Here is an 11,290-nt window from a genome sequence, read left to right on the forward strand (position 1 = left end):
AATATTGAGAAACAATAAATCCTTATAATCGCCACATGTTTATCATTATAAGTGTAAATGTAATCCACTAAATACTTGTACGAATTTACACCAACATGACTTTATTAGGCACGTCAATAAATTAATACAGAGACGTGCGCTTCTTTATTTGTAAATTATAAGACAAACAAGATACCAAACGCACTATCAATCCCCAATCTTTGATTGTAAGAATTAACTGCAAGCGGTACTCTCAACGTAATGATCAAATGTTGGTAATAAGTCATGTCAGATAATGTGCGCCTTTGACACCAACCATTACCCATATGGATAAACTTAATAATTACCACACATTTACCATCACAGGTATGTATATTATTCGGCCAAACTGCACGTATTCCTTTTGGGCGACTGTAACAACTCGCATGAATAATCTCATACTACATTTTTTTATAATTTCAATTGAATATAGTCTACACACCAGAGGTTGCTTTATGCAACTTTTTGTTTCGACAAACTCAATCAAAATTATTAGACAATTTAATAAATTGAATATATATGCATGTAATTATTCGGCCGAACTGTGTCTACCTTTTGGTAGACCAAAATAGTTTGTATGAATAATTTTATACATCCTTATGTGATTCTAATTGAATCAAATCTAGGCAACAGAGGTTACTTTTGCAACTTGTTGTTTCAACCAACTCATTCAAAATCACCTGACAATTTATTAAATCAAATGGGAAAGTCTTAAATTTACAAGGCACTACCCACAAAATGTAGGCCGTATTCCTTTATGACACCGCATGATAATCATAAGATTATTCGGCATCCCTTAATGTGAGAACAAACTCACAAGCAAACTGAAATTGATATGAGATATGTCCAAAGAGCATGATAAAAGAAAATTATTGTAGTAACATAATAACAATAAACTCAAACATCATAATCATGCTATAAACCAAATATTTAATTTTAAATAAAAATTAAATCTTTATATATAACAAAAAAAAATATTCATGCCACAATTGATTCACATACTTAATGATTCTTTAAACAAATAGACAAATACTTCTAGAATGATATTTTTCAAAATAGAGGAAAACAAAACTTTATATTCTATAAATAAACAAATAATTATAGAATCTATATTTTCCCAAAATTTAAAGAATCATACTTTAATTTTATATATCAAAATTTGATCAAAATATTTTGAGAACCCTTATTAATTGATATTTATAATAACCAAATATTCATATGCCTTAATTCTCAAAAAATTAACTTTAAGTATAAAAGTAACCTGTGAATGAATAACAATTTGTTGTTCGCAAATTAGGCCAAATCTAAATAAGTTTACCTTTCAAATCATCAAAATTAACTTAATCCAAAATTCCCATTTGCTATGTAACTATATATGGCCAGATAGTACAAGTCAGACAAACCGAAAGCTTTGATTTGAAAACCGAAAGTCACCCAAATTACACCGTATCTGTTGGATCTTAATTAACACCCAACAATTAAAAACACAGAACAACACATAATGGAAATTCTAGAAATCCACATAATCCAAAATTAGCTAATATATTCCCAAAATATGTGACCTTATTAACACTATTGTTTACCAAAAAATCCTCAGTTTTTAAAAATTCTTTAGTCATAAAATTGTTTGCCTGATGAAAACCCATTGATAGTCACATATGCATAAAAGGAATAAATCCAACAAATATATGCATGATACACGATTAGCAAAAGAATCGCATATGGATTTGAAACATAAATTAATCCTTAATAATGGCCGCAAACCTTATTTCACAAAACTGTCTTGAAGGAGATCATTATTCATATCTTGGATTTTTAAGCTAGAGAGGCAAACTATTATATAATAATCAAAATTTAATTTGCTAACAATAATAATTATAACCAAATTGCCTTATACCGTATGCAATTGCAATCAACTGAATCAAGAATTCAGCGTCCATGCGAAAGGGGAAGAACCCGAGACTTATAGCACACTTTACCATAGTGATCCTTATAAGCATGAATGGAAAACTTAAGTCATACTCTCATTTATGCACATGTTTAACACACGGCCATTAACAAAATGTCAAGATTCATCCAAATTAATAGAAAGAAAGAAAAAAAAAAAGCCTTTATTTTCCCCACAGTCCCGTAATTGATCTTAATCAATACCAAAATTTAAGATCATCAAATACTTGAATGAATGGAAAATTACTTTGTAAACTTCTATCTTTACAAATCAAACATATAAAAGGATCAAATCTTTTATATTTGATTAAAACTGGATATTTATACATCGTATATGTTTACAAGCTAAACAACCAAATTATAAACACTCACAAGCAGCTTCCCGACCAAATTAGAAATTCAATCGGTTACCAAAAGCAAACAAAAATTTATATCGCTGTCCATTACTTTATAATTTAGGGTTCATACAAATTAGGAAGAACAGAAAATTCAATTCATGAACAACAACATTAAGTTCAGCTTATCCCAATAAATCAAACATGAATACCTGCTCTGATACCACTTGTTGGAATTAATTTATAATTAATCATATAAAACATGCTCAACAATAAAGATTAAATCCATAATCTTACTTTAGTGCGGAAGCCAAAGAAACATATGAGCATGTATATAAATCAGGATCTACGACATGTTGATTTATCAAACATTAGTGTTAGGAATACCTGGATGACGGCTTGTGGTTCTTCTTCAACCGGTACCCTAATGCCTTGAGTTCTCTTCAGATGGGGAGAAGAGATTATTTGCTTATGTACGGTATATTGGGGACCATAGCCTATATATAAGGTGATGGCCAATTAGGGTTCCCATTATTCCGAAATGGGCCATCCTGACATGCATTCATATTGAGCCCATATCCAATTAATTAATTAATTTTAAATAGAAATCTAATTAGCCTTTTACTTTATTTGATCACTTAATCAATTAAGGCTTCTAATTAATAAATAGCTAATATAATTATATATAAAGATACTAGAACTTTGACCCATGCGGTGCATGGGTCTAATTAGGTGTAATATGTAACAATAAAAAATAAAATAAAAAAATTCTAAGAGCATTTTCAATAAGAGTAGTATATGGAATTTCATGGACTAATTATTCTATATTTGTTTATGTGCTTATTTTATATTTTATATATTTTTTAAATAATTTTTGAACCCCATCGTTTTGTTTACTTATTAAAAAAAATTGCTGATAACTAAAGGTTAAAAAATTGATGATAATTAAAGGTTAAAAAAAAAATTAAAGACGTAATCAAGAACATAAACTTAAGTAGACATCCATAAATAAATAAAAATTGTGATTAATTCCTTGTTCAAAAAAAAAATTGTGATTAATTCCGCCGTTCAAATTTATTGAAAACAGGGTTAACATATTAGGATTCCTAAATTCTTTCATAATTGAAGCACATGTTTTAGCGGTTGAAAGGTTTTATTGTAAGTAAGAGATGCAAGTTCGATGACAAATCTGTATATTTTTAATATAAAGCTGCAATAAAAAGAAAGAGAAAATGAGGGGGGAAAATTTGGTTTAGGGTTAGCTTATGTTAGCAAGTTTATAATATAAGAGATTATCGGTTTTTAATTGTTTAAATTGTGCAATGAAAATTGATGGTGCTTAATTGTCGTATGAAATCTTTTCTATGAAAGTTGATGGAGCTTAACACTTTGTGGACATAATTTAAATCACAATTGGTCTGCTAGTGCATATTATATCAATTGATCATCGGTTAATATTAAATCTGCAATATTAAAAACAAAATAATGAATGTGATTAGTGACATGACTATGGTTGTGTTTGGTTGTATTGCAAAAAAATTGATTTAGTAAAATTGAGTTTGATAATAACTTTCCAAATTACACGTGATAATAATTTTCCAAATCTCACATGATAATTATTCTCTAAATTTATGATCCGGTAGAAAAAAAATCATTGATCGGGAAAGACATTAAATATTTCGTGATGAATAATATAGTCAACAATAATTTTGATATGATATACTTTTAAAATTGATGGTGCTTATCAATTATTGCACATAATTTTAATCACAATTGGTATACTTGCCATAATGGTTGGAAGACAAAATTGTATTATTTTTTAATAAAAATTGCAAGATAAAATGGAGGGAAAACAAGGAAAACAAATTAGGGTTTAGAGTTTGCTTGTGTATACAAGCTTATAATATAAAAGATTTTGCCCACATAATATTATTGGAATATTATAAAATATTCCAACAAGTCGACCAATTGAATATTTGCTTGAAAACTTTTGCTTTCATTTGTGTGTGTATCTTTGTGTTTTTCTTTCCAGCAGTTCAACTGTTTCGTCTTGCAGGGAATTATTCAAATCCAAAGGATTGCAAGGAACCAATCAGAAGAACAGATTCGGGCACATCGAAGACAGACTGAAAGAGAGATGGCTGAGATTGAACGTGAAACAATCAGAATAAGGGCTATGGCTGAAGCAGATGTGAGAGCGCATGAAGCAAAATTAGCTGAAGATGTTAATAGGCGAATGCTAATTGATCGTGCTAATAAAGAGCTAGGAAAATGGGCTGCTGCCATACATCCTACTTTTAATCATACCACAATTCCTAGATAGTAGATAGAATAGAATTGCATCAATAACAACTTTTGAGTCACTCTCAAATGTAACTTGGGAGAAGCCTTGTTGGGTAATTTCACACATTCCTTCTTTGATAGTCATTGTCTCCCCTTCAATTATGTTGAGCTTTTCATGTAGGACATTTGAGCCTGTCAAAATGAATTGTCCGCTGCTTCCTCGAACACACCAACCCCAACCACATGCACCAACATTACATTTCAACCGACCTTGCGACAGTAGCTACCACTGCATAGTAAATTGTTCATGTTGTTCTATATAGTCCAACGCGCGTACAGCTCGCCACTCGTCCCACAAATGCAGCTCTTGTTGTCCTATTTGTATAGCATTCATTTTACTTTCTTTCCACACCAAATAGTTTCTATTTTTCCATAAAGGCTATACTAATAGTGTCATTCTTCCAACCACTATTTTGCTCTCCTTTTAACAAACATCAAAGATAAAATATTTCATATTATTGAATATTTGCAATCTTGGTGATATGACACCAAGTTTCTTTGCTACCTGCACATTCAAAAAATAAATGCCAATCATTCTCTCCTGATTGCAAACATATAGGGCATTCCAAAGGACACCACTTCATTTGGTTTGAATTCCATATTGTGTACGAGTTTCCGTATGTGTATAATTGTTTCGGATTTGTTCGGTGTTCAGTCAAAATAATGTCTCAATCAGTTAAATTTATATTTGTTTCAGTTTGATTTACTTTCGTTTTTATCATTTTTAAAAGTCGAATCAATCAAATCTAAACTCCCAAAAACTTAAGTTGTTAGGATAGAGTCACATCAATGGTTTTGTATTATTTTTAACACGTCCCCTCACGCAAGAGCCTACTTGGGCTTGAAGCGTGGATAATGCATAGACTCACCTACCATATGCTTAAATTTCACTTTTTAATTAGAAAATGAGGGGAGCAGGGATCGAACTCTCTACCACTTAGTCATAGAGGCTCTTATACCATGTCAAATAACTGATTTTATATTAAAAGCTTAAACGGTTAGGATAGAGTCACATCAATGATTTTATATTATTTCTAACATGTTCTTCTAAAATAAATCAAAAACTTTTCATTCCTACTCACGAAGCCAAGTCCATCCTTCTTTCACGAGAACCTTCATTTCTTCAAACATTCACCGTGTCTCATCGATTCTCAACATTCACTCTAGTTCTCCTATCTTCTCAAGAAAACTTCACCATCACCATTTCTCAGAACATTCGAATCGTTCTTTTACTAACCCTTCAAACTCTTTCCCATTTTGGAATTGAATGTTAGAGACCAACTATTCACTCAAGAGGACTTGTTGAATCACAATATGATTAGAACTTAATTAAAATAGGGTCATGCTAACCGGTGCCCCAAAAAAAGAAACTAACTTAAAATAAACATTTTTTAAGCTTTCAAGGAGTTTAAAAGATGTTTGTTATCTTTAAAAGATGTTTTGAAAACTCAGCGACCAAGCAGTTTGAAGTTCCCCTCCTCTTTTCAGAGTGGAGAAAGTATCGATCTTCTCCAATTCGGTATTAAATGGATGAAAAAACTCAAAGAAAATCAGTCCCAAGTTGTACAGGACATCCTGCACATCAAATAAACCCAATAATTATATCATTTTCATCAAAGCAAACGTATTATACGGCTAGAAAAGGATAATGTTGAACGCTTTATACCTTGTTATAGATTTTTGCCCACCCGTTATCAATTTCAGGAGCTGTATATAAACATACCAAAGCTTGTTTATTTTGTTGTACAACTTGTTTATTTTGTTGAGTGTCATCACTGGAAACTTCAGTTGTATCAGCAAGATGAGCTGAATCTGACTAGACGAACTCGGCTGAAAGATGGAAAAAAAGAACAAAGGAAAATGTGACAATTCATTCACAAACAACCACTACTCCCTTTAATGTAGAAAGCTCAAACATTAATAGAGTATTGTTTTTTATGAATTCTAGGCCTAATAGATAAAATTATGAATTCGTTTGTGGATAACAAGTTGTACTATGTAGGTCCATTACAAGAATAAGTAGCAGAATTAACAATAAATGTCATAGAAACTTGCCGTCCAACGATTTGGACTCCTCTGGTGGAGGAAACAATGATGCATTATTCACAAATTCTGCGGCAGATGGCCGTTTTGAGGGATCTGACGAAATTAACTTCCGCAATAAGGATGCATGTTTTGGAAACTCAACGACCCAAGCAGTTTGAAGTTCCCCTCCTCTTTGCAGACTGGAGAAAGTATCGATCTTCTCCGATTCGGTCTTAAATGGATGAAAGAGCTCAAAGAAAATCAGTTCCAAGATGAACCAAACAAGAACGAATAATTTTTTATTTGGTTTATCGAATTCATTAGTTTTATTCGAACCGCTTACACCTCTAAATATAAGTAAACCTTAGAGAGGAGAATAATAAGGTTTTTTTTTAGAAGCGAGGATTATAATAAGGTGATTTAGGGTCTGTTTGGTTCAATATAGGGGGAGGGGAGGTGAGGGATTTTTATAGAGGGGAGGGGAGGGAAACACTAGTGCAGAAAGGGGATTCCACTACTGGCCAAACGGACTTTCCACTACTGGTCGTGGCCGTAGTGAATGCTGGCGTCGTTGTAAGTCCAGACTTTCCACGTCGGGTCTTTTAATACCCGTCGTGGTATCCTAATTTCTTCTTTAATTATTATTTAAAATTATGGACTTTCCACGTCGGTTTTTCCAATTACCCATAGTGGTATGTATGAGATTCCACGTCGGTTATAATGAATAACAGTAGTGGTATGTATGGTTTCAAATTTTTTTAATATATATCATGGGGATTCCACTACGGGTATTTACACATATCCGTAGTGGTATGTATGGTTTTCCAGTTTTTTTTTTAAAGAATTGGGGATTCCACTACGGGTATTTACGCATATCCGTAGTGGTATGTATGGTTTCCAGTTTTTTTTTTTAAAGAAATGGGGATTCCACTACGGGTCATTACCTTTACCCGTAGTGGTATGCTTAGTTTTCACGTCTGTTTATTATAAATACCAGTAGTGGTATGTTAGTTTTTTTTTTTTTGTAGCTTTTGTATGGTTTTTTTTTTCTAGAGACATTCAATCATGCTTCTAGTTCATATTAAATTATCTTCAAGCTATACCATTGTACAGTTAGATGTGCCCCTATCCAACAGGATTATTACTCAAGCTCAATTACAACTGTTGCCACAACCAAATGATTTAGCTACATATGATTATAAGTTCACAATTAGTGAAGCTGAAGCAAGAATTTAACAAAACAAAAACCAACTTATATATTAGAGTATACAGTAATAAAAATTCTCTCGCCCTACATTTCACAATAACAAATAAAGGGGCATGGGTATAACACATTAAAAAAATGGAAAAGAAGAAAAGTATAAATGTATTTAAGAAACGTTTGTTTCATGATTTGGTAAAGTATTTTTTGGTTACATTCATGATTTGGTGCGTATCAACAAGTTATAAAAATAAATGGTATGAATCAACAAAAAACAAATTTGAATACCTCAACTGCATAGCCTCATTTGTAAGGCTTTCAATTTCAGACATGAAATAAGGAATCTTCACCAAGTCATCATAATCAATCACAACCTGAAAAGAAAAATGTGACATGGTGTTATGGTATTCAAATTCAGGTTCAAGACATCCACAGATCTTGTCAAAATGAAATTCAAAATCTTTCAATGATTGCATAACACATAATTGGACGACAGCAAGGATTCAAATTCTGGACTATATCCCAGGTGATGTGGTTGCAAAACATATTGGTTGTGGTGACTGCCACAACCACTTCAGCAAACAATGGTTGTAATGCATCTGCGACCGCAACACAATTGAAAACTCTGAATTACAGTTTACAATAGCATTACAGTAGAATTATACTCCCTAAGAATAGGTCACACTTTGCCTTCAACAATACAAGTATTTTCGGAAAAGAATAGCTTCGTAATGGAAAAATATTCGCTGAGTAAAGACTTAAACTTACTTGGCCAAGATCATCTTCTCCAACAGCACCGAAAGGTACAATTTTCGCTCCAAATCTAGCTGCCATCCTGACAAACTCGGATTGTTCAGGACAGAATAGCTTGTATTCTTCACCCTGAAAATTATTATCAGTGGAGATTTAGAACCAGCCTGTTAGTACATTTAGAATATAGAAACAAGACAGTGCGACGAAAAATAGCTTGTATACTGCATTTAGGTGCAACTATCCAACACATGTCACAGACTAGAAGTAAAGTGAGCAAACTCGGCTTGCATAAGAAAGATGAAACTCATAATAAAGAGCATACTTATTGGGATTTACCTTCCTATGAAGATCCTCGCGCATCCCTCCAGGATATAACAGGACATGTGACTTGGAAGATAAAAGTTTGAAGAGGTTAGACGGTGCCACAGGAACAGCACCCATAATTCTGAATGTGTCAAAAGAAGATATTTCTGGCAATCTTCTGTTTTTCGTTTCGCAAACATCATGGGATGTGCTATTCCTCTTACAAGGATATTTCTTTCATTAAAAATTCGAGAAACCAAGGGAACTAATTCCAATCCTAGCAACATGTGGTATCCAACAAACAAAACATGTCCCTCTGAAGGAATTCCAGCAAGTCCTATTTTAATAAAAATTCATAGCCTATAACTTGCAGAATAGAATCGGTACATAGTAATTTGCATAGTAATTTGTAGTGCATCTAAGTTTATAGCTTCTAAGTTTTGAAATAGAATCGGTACCTGTAGATGAGACCGTGATTGAACCTTCTAACTTCGAACAGAACACGAACAACCAACGAACTATCAACCCAAACTTCTAAACTGCACATAATCAAATATTGGTGTACATTCATTATTACTATAAATGAAAAATAGAAAGCACATATTGTTAATTAGATAGTATAGCAGCAATGCAAAATTGCCTTCAATGTATGATAGTATAGCAGCAACACTTCCAATTGCCTTCACAATTTTCTTTTACAATTTCTTCAATGTATGATAGTATAGCAGCAACACTTCCATATCCCAATTGAGACAAAACTTTAATCAGCAATGCAAAATGATAAAATAATGGATCTTAGAGTGTACAACAAAAGAAATATGAGAATTATAAGTGCTCCACCTAGAGTAAAAGTAGGACTATTCCAAAACTTGAGGTTTGATCTCTCTGTTCTCTTGATAGGATCAACCTCTTCAGAAAGTGGGAAATCTGAACGCCTGAGATTCCAGCTTACATACTTATTTGGAGAAAAATTTGAGAAGAGAGTTTTTTTCCCTTCCTTCTTAAAGTTTGACCATGCCTTGTCCCAATCAGTTGAAGATTTATCACCTGAGACATTTAACAAAAAGTTAGATCAACATGAAGATTACATATGTTCGGACCGACAAAATTATGATATTGTCATCATTTCAAATATGGACTCGCCGACAAACTCCCTTTGATATGAAACAGTTGATCAAAATTAATTGGACAAACAAGAGATTCTTGAAACCAGATTGAAACATAAACTGAAATGCGCGCAGAGTAAAAAATTGCAGAAAGTAGACGGACGCACAAGATTTATCTGAGATTCGGAACAATTTACAGGACGACTAAAATCGAATTAAGTAAGGAGACTTAGATCTAGAGTTTTGTTATCCACCTTTCTCGAATGACAGCGGTGGCCGTCTAGGGTTTCGCCTCAAGCTTTGGCAAAATCAAAACTCCAAAAATCGACAAGGACTTCTCTCGCTCCTTTACCGAATGAAAACGAAGAAATCTGCAAGGTCGGCCGTCTAGGGTTCGATCGCTTCTCTCGATGGGACGATTACGGGATTGGATCGAGTAATTTAAGGTGAAGAGATTGGAGAATGATTGAAGAACTTGGAGAACGATAAAGAAGATGGCGCAGGAGTGAGTGTTTTGATTTTTAGGGATTTGGCGATTTGGGAATTTCGTTCGGCTTCGCGTAACATATATGTTAGGGATTGGGAATGAATGAATGAACAATATGATGAACACTAATAGGGATTCCACTACGGTTGAAGACCAAATCAGTAGTGAAATCCAATTAAAACAAATTTCAACGTAATTACAACATTGCCACCGTGTCTACTTTTCACTACTGATTTAAGAAAACCGGTAGTGAAATCCCTTGTCTATGAACTTTTCACTACTGGTATTCAAATATCAGTAGTGGAATCCTTTGGTCAAATGGTTTTAACTATTGGAATTCACATACCAGTAGTGGAATCTCTTAGCCAAAAGTCATTTTTCTACTAGTGAAATGTTTTAATTACACATGTGTTTGGTTCAAAAGAGGGAAGGGGAGGGGAGGTGAGGGATTTAAATTATAGATATGTTTGGTTCACGAGGGGAGGTGAGGGATTTAAATTATAGATATGTTTGGTTCACGAGGGGAGGGGAGATCTTTTAAAACTAATTTACCTCTTTATCCTTATAAACATTCGTCTCATGATTTTATAACATTATGTACAAATCAAACTATATATTCACAACAATTTCTCAAATTTTATGATACACCTAACATATAATTATGTGAGAAATGAGAACTATTAATAATAATCATCGGATTTAATAGACGCGTCAGATTAAAATCTTCTCATTCACTTAAAATCTCATGTGATTATATTTCTGAAGATTGAAA

At 32.9% G+C, this 11,290-nt stretch overlaps 1 protein-coding gene across 6 annotated transcripts; it reads right to left on the reverse strand.

Annotated features, from left to right (window-relative positions):
• Positions 1-7,555: 7,555 nt before the first annotated feature.
• Positions 7,556-10,664, reverse strand: LOC123916213 (acyltransferase-like protein At1g54570, chloroplastic). 6 transcript variants are annotated; one of them, XM_045967615.1, is made up of 7 exons: positions 10,286-10,664; positions 9,766-9,972; positions 9,384-9,658; positions 8,959-9,262; positions 8,638-8,751; positions 8,158-8,243; positions 7,556-7,854 (listed from the first exon to the last, which is right to left on the reverse strand). In XM_045967615.1, exons 4-7 carry the CDS (start codon positions 9,061-9,063, stop codon positions 7,851-7,853), a joined length of 309 nt encoding a protein of 102 aa, XP_045823571.1. In that variant the 5' UTR covers positions 9,064-9,262; positions 9,384-9,658; positions 9,766-9,972; positions 10,286-10,664; the 3' UTR covers positions 7,556-7,850. The 6 variants fall into 6 exon arrangements, 4 of the variants coding, with proteins under 4 accessions (XP_045823571.1, XP_045823570.1, XP_045823569.1 ...); XM_045967614.1 differs by having other exon boundaries at positions 9,384-9,464; positions 10,286-10,655; XM_045967613.1 differs by having other exon boundaries at positions 9,384-9,972; positions 10,286-10,653.
• Positions 10,665-11,290: the final 626 nt, after the last annotated feature.

This window comes from Trifolium pratense, linkage group LG3 (assembly GCF_020283565.1).
Source record: "Trifolium pratense cultivar HEN17-A07 linkage group LG3, ARS_RC_1.1, whole genome shotgun sequence".
NCBI lineage: Eukaryota > Viridiplantae > Streptophyta > Magnoliopsida > Fabales > Fabaceae > Trifolium > Trifolium pratense.